We start from the raw sequence: 22212 nt of genomic DNA on the forward strand, positions 1-22212 counted from the left end.
TTTTATGGCAAAATATAAATGTATGTATAAATTCAAGTGTCGCTATGAAGCAAAACCAGCGACTTAATCTTATTATTTCATCAACACGTAATTATCTTACTACATACATTGATAGACGCGTACATCATTTCAAACTAGGTTTTGTATTGGTGAACATGTCGGGACGCTTTGTGTGGAAGGTTTTGTAAATGCACGCTATTCAATAGCAAAATAAATGTAGCGTTGCCACAAGGGCCTCATTAGACAATACAATACTTGTTAATAAGTGATATTTAGGACGGTTTTAGAAAATTAAACAGTCAGACGGTGTACATAAATGACATATATAAAACACTATTGAAAATTGTTATTATTATAAGCACAACCTTTTAAAGTCAAATTACTGTATCAATATGCCTTTGGTTGTGTTTCTTTTCAAAATCAGTACGTGAAACCGAACAGCAAATAAACCAGATGTGGCACTGTATTTTACGCTTTCTATTCAAAGTAATTGTACTCCAAGGGTTTATTGTTTATAGCAGATATATCTTTTCAAAACAAAATACAATACAAACACCAAGATAATTGGATACCAGGAATTTGCGTTTCTTGTTAGTTGCGACAAATGAAATAAAATGACCGAAACCGAAACCAATATAGACAGGCAGTTTTAGTAAACCATGTACACCATTTTTTGAGACAATTTTAAATATATTCGAAAATATTGAATATCCATACCAACCAGCGGTGCATAAAAGCTATGATCCAGATGGTATATGTGGGTTAGCACAAAGTGAACTATTTTCAATATACAGAACTTAGGTACTTTGACGCCTGATTTAAATCGTAAATCAAAGGGACGGTAAATGTTAACGAACAATGGATATTTGCAACGGGTAAATATCAGTGTATTTCGCACCAGTTGGAAGGTCAGATATCTCCTGCAGATGGGCTGTCTAAAGAAGCAATATTGTATGAGTGAATTATTTATCTTATGGAGATATTCAACTTACAGGTAATGTCATACCATGTCAATTGGATGAAAGGTCAAATATGAATACATATACATTTGATATTAAACTGGGTTTATCACCAAGTGATTTTCTGGAAGATATTAATTTAATACGCTTACGTTATGCCAATATTAAAAAAAAATCGATATATTGACACAGATTAATATTTAATTCGATATAATTAGAACACCATTTGAAGAACAGACTATACGTTATAAAGCTCTCTTGCAGATGCACAGAATGTGCAGATAAAACGTAGTATAACGTAATACTGTAATATTTGTATTCTGTTATAATGTTTAATGTTGTGTAGTTTATTTATATTCATTTCATAATCGAGTATAACCATTGGCTTTAAACACATTCGGATGCATGCTTTCATCCAATGATCGGAGCTTACATTATGTAAACAATAGTTTATAGCTACATTCATTAAATTATTACATGTGTATAATGATTGTGCGCCAGTAGTTAGTAGGAGCCTTAGGATTGACAGACAAGATAATCTTCTGCAAAACGTTTATTGAACAACTTCAATGAATGAATTATACACAAGGGAAGTCACTCTACCCATATCAAGTACAACGAAACACCAAAATAACCAAATATATATTGGCGCTACCTCTTTTCTCCCCCTCAAAGACTGATATAATATATTATATGCATATTTGTTCATATCAATTACTCACTCAGGAGAATAAAAGGTGCCAGCCATTAAGTAACATTACACAAATCTTAATTTTCCACAAAAAACATACACATGAAATAAAACGGTTTATATGTGTAAGAGAAGCAATTTGGCAATGAAAATGTTTATAGTTATGTGGACATACCAACACTTCAATAAAAGTATCCAGGCATAGTTCAAGTGCCAGTGATAATGAATATTTTAAGAAAATAACTGTCTATACATATACATGTAAGTTATCTAAAAAAAATCTCAGGCTAATAAGTGATTAACTCTTTTGGACATGTACTATGAACATCAAACTAGTAAAAACAAAATTAACTAAGTTTGTAATAAAAATAAAGGAACAGTAACAATGATAAACAGGCTTATATTAGCACAACTTAAGTGATTTTAACTAGAAAATGACTAAAACTGAAAAACTTACATATTACTGTAGTGAGTAACATATTTATTTGTACATAGTAGAAAAAGGTGATGTGTACATGTTAGACAAAATGTAACAAACACGAGTACAAAGTTCAACGTAAAACATAATCACTTAAATGCTTAGGCTGTTTTCGTGCACGTTGGGGCCTAGAAACGTGCTGACTGCATGGTCCTTCAGGCAAGTCAAGGACGGGAACTAGCGCCTCTGCTTCCTGGGGATTGTCATAAGAAGTCAAATCTTGCTGAGTAGGAATTTGAGACTCCATCTCCACACTGGGCTGGGTGAGTGTAGGAGGAACGAAGACTTGCGTTGATGGAGGATACGGATGGATTACCGGTAAATCCTCGGAATCACTATCCACTGAATTGTGACACAAAGGCACTCGCGACTCAACGCTTGATTGACAAGGAACATGGTAACACTCACTTATCTTGACTTTATAAGACAATGCGTGTAATTGATTGCCTATGAATTTCTTAATAAAGCACCACTGATTAGCACTATCAACAGACACAACCAAATAACGATCACGACATTGATGCTTCTTCCTATCGGAATATAAATACACTAAATCACCAACACTGATATTGGGTACTGCATTTGAAGTATCACTTTTGCATTTAGACTTAGCACTAAACTGATGATTGTCGAGTCGGTTATCATGTTGTTTCAAAATAAGCTCCCTATCAGATAAGGGAATCTGCTCATTTGTGAATTGACTTCTCTGTGTCCATATTTCTCTAGAAGAAAGGCCTGCATGTCGAATTCTGGAGTTTAATCGCGCAGTAGCAGTTGCTAACTGTAGTGGTGTAAGTGGATGACCGCCAGGTTCTTGTCGAACTATTTCAGATTGAAGCTCGAGAATAGCTTTTTCTGCAACAGGGTTCTTGTTTGGGTTCTTGACTCTACCCACATCCAAAACTACACGGTATCTGCGTAAAACGTCGTCTTGTTGTAATGCAATAAAACCTGGTGCTGGGTCACATCTAACTACTGCCATTGGTCCGTCAAGAGGATGTAACTCAACCATAAGACTGAGTAATGCATTACGTAATGTCTCAGCTCTTTCATTGTCAATGATACAAGATTTGGTCAAAGAGCTGACGGTTTCCCGCAAAACTAAAATCATCTGCTTGCTGCGGCGTAGAACGTCCACAGCAAAAGAAGCACCGACAATTTCAGGAGCTTCTTCGGATGATTGTTCAATTATAGTCTTAGGCACAGACTTTAAGGAAGCACACACATTACATGCATTGTGTACACGATCAACAACTTGAACTAAGTCTAAAAGATGAAATTGTCTTTTCACGGCTAACACAAGTTGATGTTTAGATGGGTGATCAAGCTTAATGTGAAGCGCAGTCACAAGTCCGTCAGCAATAGAGCGCGGAACTACAATGAGGTCAACAGGAGACACGAGAGGATCAGTTCGCGTCACCACCAAAATATTGTCTCTTGAAATGGAAACATCGTTCAAATATCTTTTGACATCCCGAACATTAGTTAGCTTCTTGGATGGTCTAGTACCCTGCCTGAGGTGAGCATGAACGCGGCGTAAGTCTGGGCAGCTTTGCTGAATGTCTTTCCAAGCTGATCTGGATGCATAAGGCAGTTGAAGACCCGAGGCCGCAGTATTTGCACAATACAAAGCGCGCACAACAGAGTCCTCAGTCTCTATTATAAATTTGCAAATTTGACAGTTCTGACTAGTGCACTCTGGGGCATTGCGACTAGCGAAGTCTGAGGGCAAATTCACAGATCCCGCCAGATGTCGTAGGTTCACACCATAACGACTGACAGTAGACAAGAAAGACGTGACTCTTGGACTAGACGAAAACTCACCTCTGCACAACCTCTCAATAGAACGAACACAAGGCAAACTGTCTGTTAAAACACACGTTTGGCACTTGGATTGAATAATGTAGGGACTGAAATGCTTTACTGCAGCATTGATAGATAAAGCCTCTATCTCGCAAGGTAGCCACGTCACTTGATGCTTCCGTAGTTTGGCACTGAAGAAACCGGCTAAATGTAGGCTATTGTTTCGGGTAACATACATAGTGGCACCTATGCCTCTCTGAACTACAGAGCCATCCGTATCAATCCAAATTTGATCGTCCGGCCTCGGTAATACTATTGACTTGTGGTTGAGAAGAGTTTTCTGTGCAGCCGTAAATTGGTTATGTAACTCATCACTCCACGAAATTTTGTCCTGTCCAGGGCGACCAGCGATAGCGTCTTCAAGCTGAGAGAGGTATCGTGATGTATTGGGGATCACTCTGCCCAAGATCTTATAAGCACCAATAAAACTTCGCAAACCCTTGACAGTTTCAGGAGTAGTACAAGTACACAAGGCTGATAATTTGTGTTTGCTTGCTGAAAGTGTGCCATTCGACCATGTCCAACCCAAGATAGTAGTTGTCGTAGGACATATGATTGTCTTTGTTGGCGATAATTTCAGGTTTGCTTTGTCTAGTGCTGTCAAAACACGCTTCCAATTTTCAAAGAGAGATGACAGAGTGTCTGCACCACAATAAAGGTCATCAGCTTAGGTACAATGCCGTCTTCTAGACATTCACCTAGTACGCGGCACATGACCTCCTCAAGTGCTGTTTCAGAGCCTGGCATTCCCATCGCGGTCCTTGTATACACTCGTACACCCTTGAATGGTGTAACTACACCACAATATTTCATAGAGTCCTTGCTCAAGGGTATCTGGTAAAAAGCACTGGTCAGGTCGGTTACAATTAAATATTTCCACGGTGCAATAGTGCGCAAAATGGTGTCTACATCTGGCATTAAAGATGGCTGTGGTTTGCTGTACCTTGCTACCTCTGAAAGCGGTAACTAGTCTGTAACTGCCCTGCGCCTTCTTCACTAAAAATGAGGGGTTCAAGTATTCGACACTAACGTCAACATCTTCTGGACGAGCAAAAACACCTTTTTCTTCCAGGTCATCAAACTTAGCCTGTAACTCAACAAGCTTGTCTCTTGCATATTGAGGTACTCTTCCTTTACGTTGCGGCGGTAGTGTGGGTCCCATGTTAACTTTTGCTTCGAAAAGTCCGCATGCTCCATTATATCCAGAAATGTCTCCATTGAAAACACTCTCATACAGGGTATGAAGGGAATGAAATTGAACTTTTATGTCATTGGGTAAAATGTTGTCAGGGTCCATATCAATGCTTTTTGATGAGGATTTCTCAATGCATACTGGTTCACACAAGGTAGGTTCAGACACAACGTTATTTAATACCATTGGGATAGTTGGAAGTACCTGGCAAAAATGATCGTGCTTGCCTAGCTTTTGTGGAATCCCAGAATCATTTAGGATTCTAATCTTTCCATCAATGGCATCTATTATCTGTGGGGTGGGCCAGGAACCGTTTGTGTTGACACAGTCAGATCTGGGCTCTAAAGCAAGAATTGTGTCTGGTGTTTCTGTCGAGGGTAACTGTACCTCAATGTAATCCCCTGGCCACACAATGGTATTGGAAGAAGATACTCGTAAAACATACGGACGTTTTGTTAAACCATCTGCATGTTTACTGTCACTAGATGAAGCAGAAGGGCCATATAATATTGGTGGATCAGATGCTATCCTGATTTCATGCTTCGATGGTCGGAGAGATATATCGTTCGCTTCCATGAAGGGGATACCACCTAGTACATCGACATCAAACTTGTCTACAACTAATGCATCAAAAGACAGCTGCCTGCAGCCCCTGGTGAACTTGATATGTACCTCACCTACGGTAGGAAGAGGGGTCATGCCATCAGCCTGAATAGCTGTCTGAGAGGCACTCATTACATGGATACCCAACTTTTTCGCAACTGAGAGCTTCATAATGTTAAGTTCAGCACCAGAATCAAGAGTTATTGTGGGGGTGTTATGCCCATAGAACACTTTAAAGGTTGGGGATCTTTTGGCACTGACACGACGGGTTGCTGGAGTAACCCGTAACATGCTTTTACTTTGATCCTCTTCACTGTTATAGCTATCGTCAGGATCTACAGCCTCCTCGCTTGTGTTCTCCTCAATGGTCTGTCTTATTTTGCCCATGTAGAGTTTGTCAGCCTCAGGTAAGAATTTACATGCACTTAAGAAGTGTTGAAATCGAGGGCGGCCGGCCTGTTTACACAAAGGACAAACAGGTCCATTGCGCTTTGTTTTGACAAAGTCCTTTGATTTCTGCATGGCTGTCCTCAGCACCTTAGAGTCTTGCATTGAAACCAACTCATCTAAAAGACTATCCATGGCAACAGATATCTCTGGCTTGATAGAAGCAATAGTCTTAGATCGAAGCTCTGTTCCATATCGCTGTCTAATCAAAGCAGGAAGGCCAGGGTTGATTGCACGCAACCACATTAAAACGATAATGTTTTCAAGTGACGGGGACATTTCCTCGTCCGAGTCTATATTTACTCCGTGATGAGTGATGTTACCGTCTCGCTTTAACAAATTATCCTCAACAAAACTTGTAATACGCTGAAAGAGATCTTCAGGTCTCTCTTCAGGCTCAAGTTTAATGTCATTCAAATCTAGAAAATGAGCACCTGACTGTTGGAACCCAAAGTGTGAGCGTATTGTCTGACAAATAAATTGAATCGAAGTAGAGTTTTTCACAATTGAATTTCTACTAATCACTGGGCAATAGTTTGCAATCTGACCAAGCATTAGTTCAAGATGAGTAACCTTTTGCTGGGCAGATCGTCTTGAAGCCTGTGGGATGTTTTCGCCATCATTTGCCAAACCACGTAGAGCCTGAGTTGGAGTTTTCTTCAGCCAGGTGAAACCGTCAACGAGGAATGGAGCAAAATTAGCATCAAGCGACAAGGTATATTCAAGATTTTGCCTCCAAGACTCAAAGGAAGTTATGGTTTCGCTTTTTGTCAAGCACCACTGTTTAGGTGCACGTGTTGCCATATTTAAGATTACAAGTCCACTGATAAAGGAGAAATCAGCGTCAATCTGGAATGTTTTGGCTCAGAAATAGCCTTACTGTTCAGAATGAAGCGTCGGTTCGTATTTAGCCGCTGCCACCACGCCAGTAGTTAGTAGGAGCCTTAGGATTGACAGACAAGATAATCTTCGGCAAAACGTTTATTGAACAACTTCAATGAATGAATTATACACAAGGGAAGTCACTCTACCCATATCAAGTACAACGAAACACCAAAATAACCAAATATATATTGGCGGTGAATAAGGATACATGTGCGAAAATAATGGTAGTTTTCATATTAAATATCATATTTTATAATTCCTCAATAATAAAAAGTTTTTTCTTGTTTTTATATTATTATATTTAACGTGTGTATTAAGCTTCATGTAATAGTTGCCTTTATCACGGCCGTTCTTACAAAGTAAACACGAAAACATTCCCAGCCAGTGAGTGCAGCTCAGTGTTAGTTGAGCAGTCAAGCCAGGTGGTGTCTGTTTATCCTTCATATTAATTAAACACATTTACCAGCATCGCATTGCATTCCACGCTTGTGCTTTAATTGTGCAAATATTATGTAATCTGCTCTAGTTTATCAGCCTTTCTCTTCACCGGTATGGCCGTTGGGGAGAGATATGAGGGACGACGTTGAATGTATATTAAATATCATTACGCTTCTAACCTTTGAATAGTTTAAGTCTTAAATGGCTAAGTTATTCAGCAGACAAGATATTCATGAATGAATATGTTACACAAACATGTTACTTGTATGACCTTCCCCCATCCCCGACGTGGTGCCTTGCCGCCAAAAATGGCAATTGTTAAGATAATTCTGTTAAACTTGAATCTCGATACTTATCTCAACAACTGATTTATCCAACCAGTAAAACTTAAAATGATTAATTTACTCGATGCAAATTAAAGCGCTGAAGTTAGTGTGTGGACACGAAGTTATTATTGAAGCCAGGCCATTTTAACTCTGTCTCGTTGCCTTTCAATCGATAGACTTAGTTCAATCTTCCAAACATACACATTTGGGTTAGTATAGACCATATAAAAAACCGTTGACCTTTAATATTCATAAGTATTTTCAGAAACGCCAAAGTTAATAATGTTCCGTTATTTGTAAAGTTCAGTTTTACTTGGAATTGAAGCAAATATCTACACATTTAAAGACAAAATATAATAAACAAAACAACAATATGGCATTTCGACACATGAATTTGTGAAAGCTGGCTCAGAAAATAAAGAGTTTCTACAGCATAAAGTGGTTACGGAAGTTTAAAACACAACGGAGTAATAACTATAACCGCATATACTGCACATTATTGCATTACAACAACGTTTTGAATTTATAATTGCAAATTCAACTCGCAATGCTTTCCAACCAGAAACAACGATTCGGTTATGTGTTTAATGATCAGACATGACAATGCCCACACAAATAGGTCCAGATTTTATCATAAAGCTATTCATCCCATATTGAAATAAAATCCGTAAAGGTTTCATTAAGTGTATATGTACATATACTTGTATTGCCATCGCTTATTTATCAACACAGCATAAGTGATGGTTCCGTTATTTCCTTGATGCAATATTGGTTAAATGCATAGCGAAATAATTTCTCCACTGTCCCGGCTAATTCGAATAGATACGGCTGTCGTACTGCGTTGGCGTCACGTCTTTCTTCTTCGACTTGGGGTTCGCTACATACTCGTAGCTTTCCTCTTGTTCTTGTGGCACATCTTTTAAGTAAGTGGGGTTGATTCGTCCATGGAAACCGGTTTCCTCATAGCATTCGCTCACTGGACCAGCTATAATTACAAAGCATATGTGAACAGATTATCAACGGTGCTTATTGTATTATATATTTTCGATATACATGATTCGCTATGGTGTTAAGCAGGTATTTTGTTTACATATTCATGTTTTTGTTTTAATTATAAACTGGCGTAAAACTTTAAAACTTTAAAACAAGCCGTTTTACAAAATGCGAATTTCTTCTAAATAATGACAATAATTGTTCATGTGAAATGTCGCAGTACACTGTTTTAACTATTAGGTAATCGAGCAATAAATCGGTTCTTCGACAGAGTTCAGCATTCATTTAGTCGACTGAAGTTAAATGATTGATGGTATTATTACAGTACCTGATGTATAATAGCTTTCGAGGTCCATTGTTGGTGATCTTAAACATACAAATAAAACAATTGCATAGGGTAATGGTGTACACTTAACTCTAATATTTTGTTCTTCTTCACCATCATAAACATAATTGTTCTCAACAACAACATTATCATCATTATCATTATTATAATCATCAACATTATCATACCACTTAACTATCGGTCCTAAAGCAAAAGTTGCATTAACAAAACCTTCATTTAACTGCATGTAAATCAAATCTAAATGAAGTTACACAAAATCATCCACACATCTGCACGTTCAGATGTCAAACATAACTTCAACCTTGTATTTACCGTATGAATACTTCTGCATAAAGGTTTGGACCAGATCAGTATTTTTCGCACAGTTCCGCTTTAAGCGCTAAATTGTGCTTGTATCATTAACATACTGTAGCGATACAATACGATTGTTTATTGTGGAAGATTTATCTCACATAGCACACGGTTTTAAATCCTGACGAATGTTATTCGAAACATAATGAAACAAAATGACGATGTCAAAATGTACGCAAATCTGTAGCCGAGCGCTTTAACATGTCGAAAGAATATGACAATAAATAGCTCTACTAATACATATTAATTACAATATATGTGCCTGCCTACCTTGCCTTCGTTATATCCTCGTATGCATTACTTTGCAAAGGCTGTTTGTCTGTAAAACAAAACAACACTATATTTCAAGATTCTAAGAGAAGAACGCATCAGATACACTAGGTCAACAGTATCCACTCGGAAGGTTAACTTAGAAATTTGACGCATAATTAATGGACATATATTCACATTTCAATTGAAATGAACACTGTGTTTTACTAAATGTTGTTTAATAACTTTTATTGTGTTTGTTTTCTGTAGTGGTAAGTATCATCTTCCATATTCCAGCTAGTAATTGTTAGTATGACATTACCATTCTTGCTGAAACTTCCCAAACATTCTTCCCTTCTCTTACAACAATCAACCTAATCGAATTATGGCAACTTTTAACTAGTATTAATAGTAAATACTATATATTTTCTATGAAAAAACATATTTGGTATATTTACTTCTCCCCACAAGGTATTTTCGGTATATTACGAAAGTCAGCGCACACATGATCCCAAGTCCGGAACAGCCGCCAACGACTCCTCCAACAATAGAAGCAACTTGCGCTTGAATGACAAAAACTAATGATTGATATATCAGACTAAAATACCTGAATCAACTGGTTTAAAAAACATGACCTTACTGTAAAATGCAATATAGAAAATAGGTAACAACGATCTTATTAAACATTTATCATGATAAAAGGCACGCACCGGAAGTGTCAGTTTGAAAGGCGACTATGTCGGTTCCGTTTGATTTTCCAGCAATATTTTCAGCCGTTAATTTTACTTCGTACTTCTTTCCTGGTACCAAGCCTTGCAAATAAAAACTCGTTGTAGGCGAAGGGATGGTAATTGCATTCCAGTAATGTATATTTTCCTCTTTCCAAAGTAGAGTGAATGTCTCAGAGATATCACCGTTTTTGCTTGGTACCCACTCTATTTTTACGGAATTCTCGGTCAATGAGTCAGCTAAAACATGAGCCTGTTCAGGAGGATGCGGAGGTGCTATACAATAGTAATAGATAAGTGTATAATAATTGAATGGTGTGGCGTTAGGATTAATTTGGTCTTAGAAAAATCCCCCTCGAAATAGTTTGAATGTTTGTATAAAATATAGCTCAACTTTAAATATAAACATAGTAGCAATACATGATTGGTGTTTAACGTTTTAAAGTAATTTTACTAATAGTTATGAATTTTTGTTGTCTCCGAAGTATTTAATATTAAAGATATAATGTTAAAATCGTGTAATCCGTTTGCTAAATGTGCTTTATGTAAGAATTGTGGATTTAAATATACCTCTAATATCCAAGAATACCGTTACATTATTCCGCCCAACTATTTTACCAGTAGCAGTAATGTTCATGGCGTTCTCTGCAACACACGCATAGGTCCCTCTTTGTTTGTAAGAAACACGATTCGATCTGAGTATATTCTCGTAGCCGTCAAGTCGCGGAATCCAGTTAATGGCAGGCATAGGGTATCCATGTGCAGAACATGACATTTCAAAGCTTTCTCCTTCAAGCAATGTCAGAGACCCATTCAGAGGAACACTGGTATTGTTGCAGGTTTTGACGAGAACTGCTGGTTTGTCGGGTTTATCTGTAAACGCAAAAAAGTTGAGATTTGAATTGAGTTTTATAGCAGTGCATTATTGCAAGCATATGTTATTTCAATATAAACGTGAATTGTTGAATTATTTTAGAAACAATTTATCATTGACACGGTTTTTGTTCTTTTCCATTTTGTCAAGGAGTAAGATATATGTATTTTCACTGAAACAAAATAGTATTCTTATCGATTATATGTGTACGCATAACTTGAAACTGCCTTACACAATACTTGGAGAACGATGTCCGCCCAATACGTATATGACGTGGCAGTTTTGCTTCCGTTTATCGTCAGCAATAGATTAGATACTGAGCACCTCAGTGCACTTCCATTTTCTGTTCGTTTGATTTTCAACTCTAGTATGTGACCATCTGTTATGTGCCCTTTAAAATTCCAGGCATACGCAGGGGTAGGAAATCCCTCAGAGAGGCATTGAACTCGAACCGTTTCCCCCTCTAGAACTATGATTGTGTCTGATACATTGACGTTGTACATTGAAATTGTTGGTTTGGAAACGGGAACTAAAATATAATAACACACACACACATATATATATATATAAATTCAAACGGAGCTTATTCACGCAAGAGAACACACATTTATACGTTGTAATTAGTTTAACAAATACCGGTTATGAACATACAATATATGTGTTACTGTAGTATAACAAATAGCAATACACAATTGGAAAATATGCGATTAATCCTCGTTCCACACGCAGTCTATCTAAACACTTTTATTGACTTGCCAATAAAAGATGACCTACATTGTACAAAGACTTTTGTTGATTTCATAATAGATATGTGGTGTTCTCGGTACTTGTACATTGCAACGCAGGAAACGTTCGCTTCACGTTTGGCCATTGGAAGATATCTAAGGACACTTGTCGAAATGTAAGAGTCATATGTAGAACTCGACATGTCGGTGATGTTGCGTACGTCTTCAAACCAATGTATCGTCGCACCTGGTTTGGTTGACGATGTGGTGCACGTGTAAAGGGCGGGCTCGTTGTATTTTGGAAACGTTTGGGCGTTCGGAGTCATTAACACTGATGTCAGGTTCACTTAAATACATTTATGATATACTGCTATATATTATTTGAAAATGAAGACATTGATGTGCATTTGACTACCTAAAGTCGTCATTTATTTTAAGTATCGAATTCTATCCCTTGATTACCCCCGAGAGTTTGAAGCCCGCGTTCATGGAAAAGGTAAATAATCTCTTTTTTGCCTTTTCATATGTGTCAATGAGACCAGGATTTTGAATCATTAAATTCTTAGGCTTTCCAAGACCACACTTTTTGTCCGCGGTTTGTACATGGTTGAATGATACAGTGCTGCGACGGTGTGTTAAGGCGAAAGCCACGTGGGTCATAGTCGCCATTGTTTAACATGTCTGAATAAACCCAAAGGCACAAACATACATGGAATAACCTAATAACCTTTTGTTGATAACGATTAAGTATAATAAGAAGCAAACAAAAAGATACATCTGTCACTGACGACTTTTGATACATTATGACGACTAAAGGAATAAGCATATGATGAACACTTTTTTGAAAAAAAAATCAGCAACAAAAAACAACTGAGTTGAGCATAAAGTTAAAAGTAAAGTTAAAAATAATATTTTAGATTTTAGTTTTGTGTAACAAAATATATTAAAATACATAACTGAAAATCGAGAAATTACATAATTACATGATTCTGACATTGTTGCAGAAATGGAAAATCATCCATCAAAATTACGCACATGGTCTGTGGAACTTATGATTTCGTCATATACTGCTATAAAGAAGGGGGGGGATGTCAGTTTCTTCAGCAGCCGAAACATTTGGAGTGCCAAGAATGACATTGTCAGATAGGATAAGTGGAAAAGTTGCACTGGATGCTAAAATGACACGGCACTGACAACGGACGAGGAAGCTGCACTCGTAAGCTATATTGGGTACATGGCTAACCGTAGGTTTCCGCTATCAATCCAGCAATTAATTGGGTTCGCTTAGGAACGTGGCAGGGGGATGTATTTTCAGACTCGGGTCCATCTCGAATTTGGTGGAACGGCTTTAAGTTCAGGCTTCCTGGATTAGGATTTCGTCGCCTTGATTCATTGGACAGAGGGAGGGCCTCATTAGGTAGTGTGAATGCCCTACGAGAGTACTTTTCTATTTTGAAAGAGACACTGGAGATCAATGAATTGACTGACAAGCCTGATCGTATATATATATATATATATATATATATATATATATATATATATATATATATATATATATATATATATATATATATATATATATATATAATTGCGACGAAGCTGCGCTTTTCCAGAATAAATCGGCTGGTCAAAAGGTCATTGTTCCGACAAGAAATAAGCATTCATACCCATTCACTGTCTGTGGCAACAAATGAACATATATCTGTACACTGCTGCATGAACGATGCTGGCCATGCGTTGCCACCTATGATTATCTTCACCAACACCTTGCCAGGAGGGCCGTACCATCGCCTGGGTCCAGTGAACGCGAGCTACGCCTGCTTTGACAGCGGCTTCATGGATGAGACCCTCTTCTTACAGTGGATCGAGAAAACATTGTTGGCGCATGCAGTACCTCAGCGCCCAATACTTCTGATTCTGGATGGAGCTTCCTCTTACATTAGCCTTCCGCTCATATGATCAGCTATAGCGAACGATGTTATCCACATGTGTTTGCCCTCAAAGACAACTCATATTACTCAACCCTTTGACGTTGCAGTGTATCGAAAAATGACAATCGAAACAGTTAAGATGGTCAGCCAAGCCAAAATGATCAAGTCAGATGTTTGGATATACATTTGTAAAAATAAAAAAGTCAGTGCTGTTTTTAATGCTATTTTGAGAAAAGTTTCTCAATTTATTGCATCACATAGGGCTTTCGAAAATGCGGAATATTTCCGTTCAACCCTAATGCCGTTGACCAAACGTTGCTGCTCCGTTATTTACTGACGTTGATCCAAACTCAATTGATCTCGAGGTCGCACTTGCTGCGATGGAGTGTACATTGACACCACGAAAAATAACGCAACTTTGAGCAGTGTTATAACTGCAGCATTGACAGCGCAGATGCATACATGCATCTACATCAAAAGCATGGAATTAAAATAATTAATTTACTCTTTATCATTATCATAGTATGTCAAAGTATTATTGTTACCGCAGCGTTAATATCACAATGCTATTTTAATAGTATCACAGTTATTTTCATAGTTTGTGTACGACACTTTCCAAAAAACTATTTTTATCGAAATGTTTAAAAGGGAGATTAAACTAATATTGTGTGTAACTGTTTAAGTGTAACGTTACCATTAATTAATGCCAGTTGGTTAACTACATTTGCTGCTGTTAGACATTCATTACTTTCTTGTTTCAGTTCGCATTAATATTATAATGACAATTAAGCGTATTATCTTGAACGTCATGGTTGACGATTTTAAAGGGGCCGTCCAACAGATTGTTAAATTGACAAAAAAAAAGTCGTTTCAGATTCGCACATTTTCGTTTAAGTTATGATATTTTTGAGGAAATAGTGATACTGACCATTTACCATGCTCTTAAATATCAATTATATGTATCATTTGATGATTTTAAAACCTGAAAGTTATAAAGCGTCGTGCGACGCGAAACGATTTAATAATTTGGAAAGTTTTGTTGTTGTCGTTTTATTTTGGGATACTTCGAGGATTGCTTATATAAGTAAAAACTACATCCGCTCTAAGCATGACCATGGATGGTCGAGTGGTCTAGGCGGGAGACTTTTTACTCCATGACTCCAGGGGTCAGTGGTTCGAGCCCCTGTTGAGGGTTACCTTTTTAAAATTGTATTCTTGTTTTTTTTTACTGGACATTTTTAGTTCAAATGTTTAAATTTATCAATATAAAGCAATTAATTACAAGCTTCAATACATGCAATATGTTGGACAGCCCCTTTAATATGCTTGGTGTATGTATGCAACATACAAAGATTGGTTTTGTTAATTTCATGTTTCATGTTTTAAAACACTGTATTAGGGAATCGTTTTTTTCTCTTTTTTTAACTAGGTGAAATGACGACTTTAGGGATACATGACGACTTAACAATAATTTCCTTGACGACACAATGCTTCATTAAATAAAAAATCGTCAGACCCACCCCTTCTTTGAAAACCTATTTATTTCATCACAATCAATAACAGTGTGCACCTTAACTTGATACTTTGCGCTACGATATAGTAACCGCTAAAATACAAAACCAAACGGAGAACCGTTGCAAGTATCTTACAAGCCCAAACCAGACCAATGTGTATATGCCCGACGACTTTATGTTATCGTACGTTAGGGAATACTATATTGCGCGTGCTGTTTTGTTCTTGAGAGGCTTAACCCCCCTTTTGGAACTGACTTCCTTTTAAGCACATTTTGGGACCTGACTTCCAAATGACAAACAGCTCTTTCATATGTTAAAAAGCTTGACACGAAATACCTACCCATCTTTAATTAAGTGTATATGTGTACTTCAATATTATAGTTTTATAGAATGTTTTGTGGTCCAATATAAGTGTTTTCTTAATCACGTTACTTACTGTAGATGCTGTACGAAAAACATGCCGACCAATTAAGGTAGCGCACCCCTAATGATTTCCCGCGATTTATTTTACGATCATTGCCGATCTTTAATGATCGGTTATTTCCGAGAGATGCATTTTATTTTTTTCAAACTTCGAATTTTGATATATGTTTACGTAATTCCTTTAGAATACACTATTTTCACACTAAATATTGACTTTGATCCAAATATCATCTGAAAAATACGATTTCGCGATTTTTTCGACGAGCCTTTTTTAACTGTTTACTTATTGATATCTAATTTAAGCTTGCAATAATGTGAAGTTGTTGTGGCCGAGTGGTTGAGGCGATGGACTAGAACTCTTTTGGGATCTTCCCGCGCCAGGTTCGAATCCTGCCGACATCGCATACTTTTTGCGACGCGTTTTATTTCTTTTCTAACGTAATTTGATTTAATATAGCATATAAGCTAGTTTATTGTTAAATATGTTGAATTTTGTATGCACATCCTTCAATTTTTAAATTAAAACCACGTTATGGCTAAATTGGGTGATTTACTGCTGAAAATACTAGGGCTGTAACGATACCTTCGAATATTCGAATTACTCAAATACGGCTGTGGACGAATCGTATTCGTTATTCGCCACCCCCGAACCGAATATTTGACAAATACAAGCAACGTGGTTTCGAGTTTGAAAGTTTAATCATCTTATCCTACCTTACAAATGAAGGTTCATACAATAAACCCCTATATTTAAATGTTATTCTCCTTATTCCGGCGTTTTTCACCATGTTTACCACACCCACTATGTTACACAGTGAGATTATCAACAAAAATGGCGGGCACCGGTTAAATATTTACGACATTGAATTGAAAAATCTTTCGATGGCTGTTTAATGTTTATTTAGGTAAATACATGTACGAGTGATCTGATGCTCAAACATATACACACAAAGGATTAGCAGATGGAATTTCTTTGTTGTTTATCTTTAGGACAATTATTGTACAACATATCAACACATATTAAACCTAGCATGTCAAGTTCCTTAATTGTTTTACTCAAGTGGGGGACATATTGTTTTTGCCCTGTCTGTTGGTTTGTTTGTGTGTTTGTTTGCGCCAACTTTAACATTTGCAATAACTTTTGCAATATTGTTTGTGAGTTTGTTTGCGCCAACTTTAACATTTGCAATAACTATTTCAATATTGAAGATAGCAACTTGATATTTGGCATGCATGTGTATCTCATGGAGCTGCACATTTTGAGTGGTGAAAGGTCATGGTCATCCTTCAAGGTTTAAAAGGCAAATATGTAGCTTCAAAGCGGCGCAAAAGAGGAATCCTGTTTTAAAACTGTGTTAAAAGTTTAAGCGGTTCTAGTCAGTGTTTTGTTATTTCAAAGTGTTATATTTCATATTTTCAGTATGCAATGATACTCAATTAATCAAATTGACAAATACTCATAGTTTCATACTATATAATGTCATGTCAAGTTGTCAGAATTCCTTTTGTTCATTGAAATTCATATTCGCGAATAAATATTCGTATTCGCCACCCTGTATTCGTGATACGTATCGTATTCGTCACCTAGTGTATTCGTTACAGCCCTATAAAATACGAATGATGCATGTTGCATTTTTTTTTATTTCAAAAAGTAAACGGTAAATCTGTCTATTTCTTGGTATTTTTGCTGTATATAGTGTTTCTATAAAAACTTAGTTTAAAATATAACTTAAATGATACTATTTAAAATTTTATGACACTTCGTTTTTAACCGACCCAATTTTTTCTTGGCTGAAATCACTTACATTTCATGGCGCTATTCCATAGATAAAAAATTGTAAAAAATAAATGTCTGTAAAGAATACTTATTTCATCTTGTTTAAACTTTAAACACCTTTACTGCATCTGTACACACCAACCGCATGCCCATATTTGGAAATTTTAATGAATTATGGAACTTTTATATACCCCAGGGGTGAAAATAAACTGGACAAAAGCCGAGCGTGGGTGGTTTTGAAAAAATCGGTATATATCTTTTAAAAAGCATGGAAAGCCTACCTACAACTTTGCATGTAGTTCATTGAAATGATGCTGATTAAGAAAATAATTAATTAGATTATATTTGGAAATGTGCCCATTCGGGGTGCGCTACCTTAAATAAATTCATCTATTTTTAAGCAGATGGGTTGTTGGGTGGCTAATGTACGAGATAATAGAACGTTTATCAGCCTTTCAGTAATATAACAAGAGATGTGTTTGTCAGAAACACAATGCCCTCTATTGCGCCGCTTTGAATCCATAAATTAGACCTTTGACCTTGAACGATGTCCTTGACCTATCACCACTCAAAATGTGCAGCTTTATGAGAGACAAATGCATGCCATATATGAAGTTGCTATCTTCAATATTGCAAGAGTTATAAAAGTTTAACCAAGGTTCAAGTTTTGTGACACACACATACAATGACTGACTGACACAATGACAGACAGACAGACAGGCCCAAAACAATATACCCGATCTTTCGATCCGGGGGCATAATAATTAATTTAATGTATTTTATGACGTGTCGACCTTATTCTGATATGAACGTTTGTTTAACCATTATTCTACTGTCTTTTCAGAAAATGCAGGTTAAAGGGTGAAAATAAGTGCATCTTTCTTTGCAGTATATGTTATGAGGAATTTTACATTCTGGGGGATTGAAATACCATGCCCCATTCATGGACCACATGATTTTAATAGAAAATGCAAGAAAGAATCCTTCAACAGAGCCGGACTCAACTGCAAATAAAAAACACGAAACAAACTGGAACATGTACAGCTTATGTTTGTAGTGCTTTTTTATAAAGTCTAAATAGACACGTCTGACATATAATTGCTATGAGTGCTACTTAATTACACGTTTTGTTCCGTATATGTTATGATGCTAGTTTCTCACGTTTTTTTAAATTAAAATAATGGTAAACCATCATCTGTGTTACATGTACGTCATTTCTGCCTACATTTTAAAGTGTATTCAGCACTTACATACATTGGGGTCGGAATGAATTCGTTATGCATTTGATATATTAACGTGACTTAAGATTAGAAGGCAATGTTAGGAACAAACGAAATAACAAATCTAAGTGAACCAATACTTTATTTCCTCAATACAACAGTCTCAAATAATATGTATTCACATAAGTATAAAAGAGAAAAAATTTACATGTATATATTGATCCCTTCTACTGAAATCATATCGTGTATTGCATTTGCACGTATTTATATCCACTTCAAGTTCACTTTTTGCGATTATAATATATCCACCAACTCAGAACTTGTTTTAAAAAAAGGTCGTCCAAAATGTGTCACATAAAAGTCACATACACGTATCAGTAACGTTATCGAAAACGCGTCAAATATTATTGTATTAAACAAACAGTTAATATTTAAAACAAATCAATATAAAAACATCCTGTGACATGCATCTTCTAAGCAAGCGTCAGGTATTCCAAATTGCTTCAGGCATTCCGAATCGCAATAATGGTAGTACTTGGATACACCAACGTTATAATAGTATCGAACCAGCTTTACCCTTTTCTGTTTTTCATTACACTAATATTGCATGTATATGTGATTGTTTTGTGAGTTTAACAGGCGTGGTACTTCGACGTAATATTTTTTGTTAAATTGGTGGGTTTTCATGTTCCTTTCGCTTTCTATAGCGGTACACACTTCGTAACGCCTTCTTTTTTTTTATCTTGGCATCCTCAACGTCTTTAACTGGCGTCTTGATACCTGGAAATAGTTTGCATAGAATAACATATAGTCAGCATAGTATATTCCGTTTGAGGTATATTCAAACATAAGTATGTTCATATTTGTTAAGTAAACAGGTACAAATTACACTGTGTAAACAATACCGTCAAATGCCTTAGATTACGCACACCAAATGTTAGCGTTTAGTATGTGAGAAAAAAAAATATATCAATTAATACAAATATTTAAAAAAAAGATAACTCTTGATCTCTAAAGAAAAAATGTCCAACAAAACGTTCGCACCAAATCAATCACGACAATTATTTCGTTTAAAACCTTCTAACATAGGAAAGAACAGATTGTCACTTGGAAGTCAAGTCCCAAAATTAGCTTTAAAGGAAGTCGGTTCCTAAAAGGGAGGTTAAACCGTTATAATTCGGCATTAAACTGTTATAATTCGGCAATAAATGATTTAATAGACACAAAATGCGTCGAGATAATAACATAATCGTGATTTGTGCTATATTTTACTGTAAACATGCACAAATACTTTGTATTATGAGGGAAACTGATATTCGATATCCAAAAAATTAAAGAAATTAAACGACAAATTTGTCGACGGTTTTGCTTCAAAAACTTTTGTATTCCGGCGTCTATAGTATTGAAACAAACAACCGAGGGAAGAACAAACACACCGAAGAGCCGAAATGGCTATTCATTTAAAAGAAATATAAATATAAACTGGCTTACCGGGTGAAAATATCCGCTACTCCTTCACCCAAAAGACAAAAAAGACGCCATATTGGAAGTAAGTTCCAACTAACTCACTTAAAGCCGGTAAGCTCCCGTATACGCATGTCCCATTGAATAGGTTGTCATACAGCCCCGTTGACCCGTACTTTGTTGTTTATGCTTTGTTGTTTACCCTAGAATTTCATACGGTGTGAACAACTCTGACCTAAAAATGGGTATAGAGAACTTATTCGCGTTTTCGGCGTAGCTGTTTTACCCAGTTTTTTTCCCTTAAATGACTTTTACATAACGACAGCAGATACGCATGAATATATTCGAATATTTCATTGGCTGATTCGAGATAAAACCTCTGAAATTTGGCCACACCACTGTGTCTGTGCTCACCGCAAATGGTGATGCACTGTTCTGTGTAAGAAATTTCGGACTTATCTATGTATGTTCAAACTACACATATTGTGGCCCAGTTATAATTGCGCGTTAAAATTCATCTTGCAAAATTTCAGGGTCAGTACTCGTTCACTAAATCGTCCGGGGAATAAATAATTGACTATCGATAAACTTAGTGTTGCTTTCAAGATGAGAAAACAAATATTACGAGGAACATCGTTTAATTATCCAACCACAAATGTTTGCCGTACTCAGTCGGCACGTCTGGAAATCGTTCCTGAACGCCTGGATAGGCTGCCCTTATTTACAAGTTTGCTATTTTAAATTCAGTTTGTATCGAAAAGCATTGTGCTAAAATGTGTGAATTTACAATTCGCAATGAGATTTTTAATGACCCTCGTCATGCGAAAATGGGTCTTATTCCATATACGCCCATCATATATATAGCCCACTCAGCCTGCGCATCTCACAGTCTGGTCAGGAGATACATAAGGAGACAATAACACATTGAGTGATTATATAGCGAACAGCATCGCCTCTGACCAGACTGTGCAAATGCACAGGTTTGGCTAAAGATACGCTGGCCTAAACGCATAAGACCCATTTTCGCATGACGCGGTTATGAAAGTGTGATTTAAATGTGTCGAAAGAAAAGTGTGTATTAATCAATTATGTAAATACGATATATTTCGATGGTGAAGAAATAGACTCATAATAAAGCATGTGAGGGCACACCTGATGTGCCCTCCCGTAGATAAATTTTTATCTACGTACACTAATGTGTGATTTGACAATGATAACACACATTTCATGCGGTGAATATGCGACTAACAAGTCAACTATTGCGTTGTTAGCACCCGTGAATACAAAAGATCGCCGCTATCTGTTGAGAACATGACATATCAAATTTAACCCCGCTGTAGTAGCATACACTATGAGCGAGGTTACGCAACATCCAACTATACTTGTTTATCAGTAGAAGTTTGATTTTTCCGCATCTATTAATAGCTTCAAATTATGAATGACCTGTGCTGGGCAAAAATACTACGTCATTAAGACGCAGCAGATAGTGGACTATTTTAATTATTCATAAACACTCTCTTCCGCGACACGTATGATACAAGCATTGTTTATTGTTTTTTTTTCTACATACGCTCCGTTCACAAATATTCCATTTAACACGATATTTGCATTATGTTTCCATTTGTGAATGAATATAGTTGAAGAACTCAAACCTCTTGCATAAAGTATACAACTCTTTCTCGCGCAGATGCGGCAGATGCGGCAGTTATCAGGTTTATCGTAGTTAAGAGCGAAA

At 36.6% G+C, this 22212-nt stretch overlaps 1 protein-coding gene across 2 annotated transcripts in view; it reads right to left on the minus strand.

Moving 5' to 3' along the window:
• Positions 1–8256: 8256 nt before the first annotated feature.
• Positions 8257–22212, minus strand: part of LOC127838267 (hemicentin-2-like) — a 15550-nt gene continuing 1594 nt past the window's right edge. For both annotated transcript variants that reach the window (XM_052365894.1, XM_052365895.1), the window contains 8 exons: positions 12198–12494; positions 11656–11952; positions 11120–11422; positions 10532–10825; positions 10280–10384; positions 9843–9891; positions 9204–9241; positions 8257–8867 (listed from right to left, as the gene is read on the minus strand). In XM_052365894.1, coding sequence (XP_052221854.1) covers positions 8692–8867; positions 9204–9241; positions 9843–9891; positions 10280–10384; positions 10532–10825; positions 11120–11422; positions 11656–11952; positions 12198–12494 — 1559 coding nt within the window. In that variant the 3' untranslated portion in view covers positions 8257–8691. The remainder of the gene's footprint in view (positions 8868–9203; positions 9242–9842; positions 9892–10279; positions 10385–10531; positions 10826–11119; positions 11423–11655; positions 11953–12197; positions 12495–22212) is intronic.

Source organism: Dreissena polymorpha, chromosome 7 (assembly GCF_020536995.1).
Source record: "Dreissena polymorpha isolate Duluth1 chromosome 7, UMN_Dpol_1.0, whole genome shotgun sequence".
Taxonomy (NCBI): Eukaryota; Metazoa; Mollusca; class Bivalvia; order Myida; family Dreissenidae; genus Dreissena; species Dreissena polymorpha.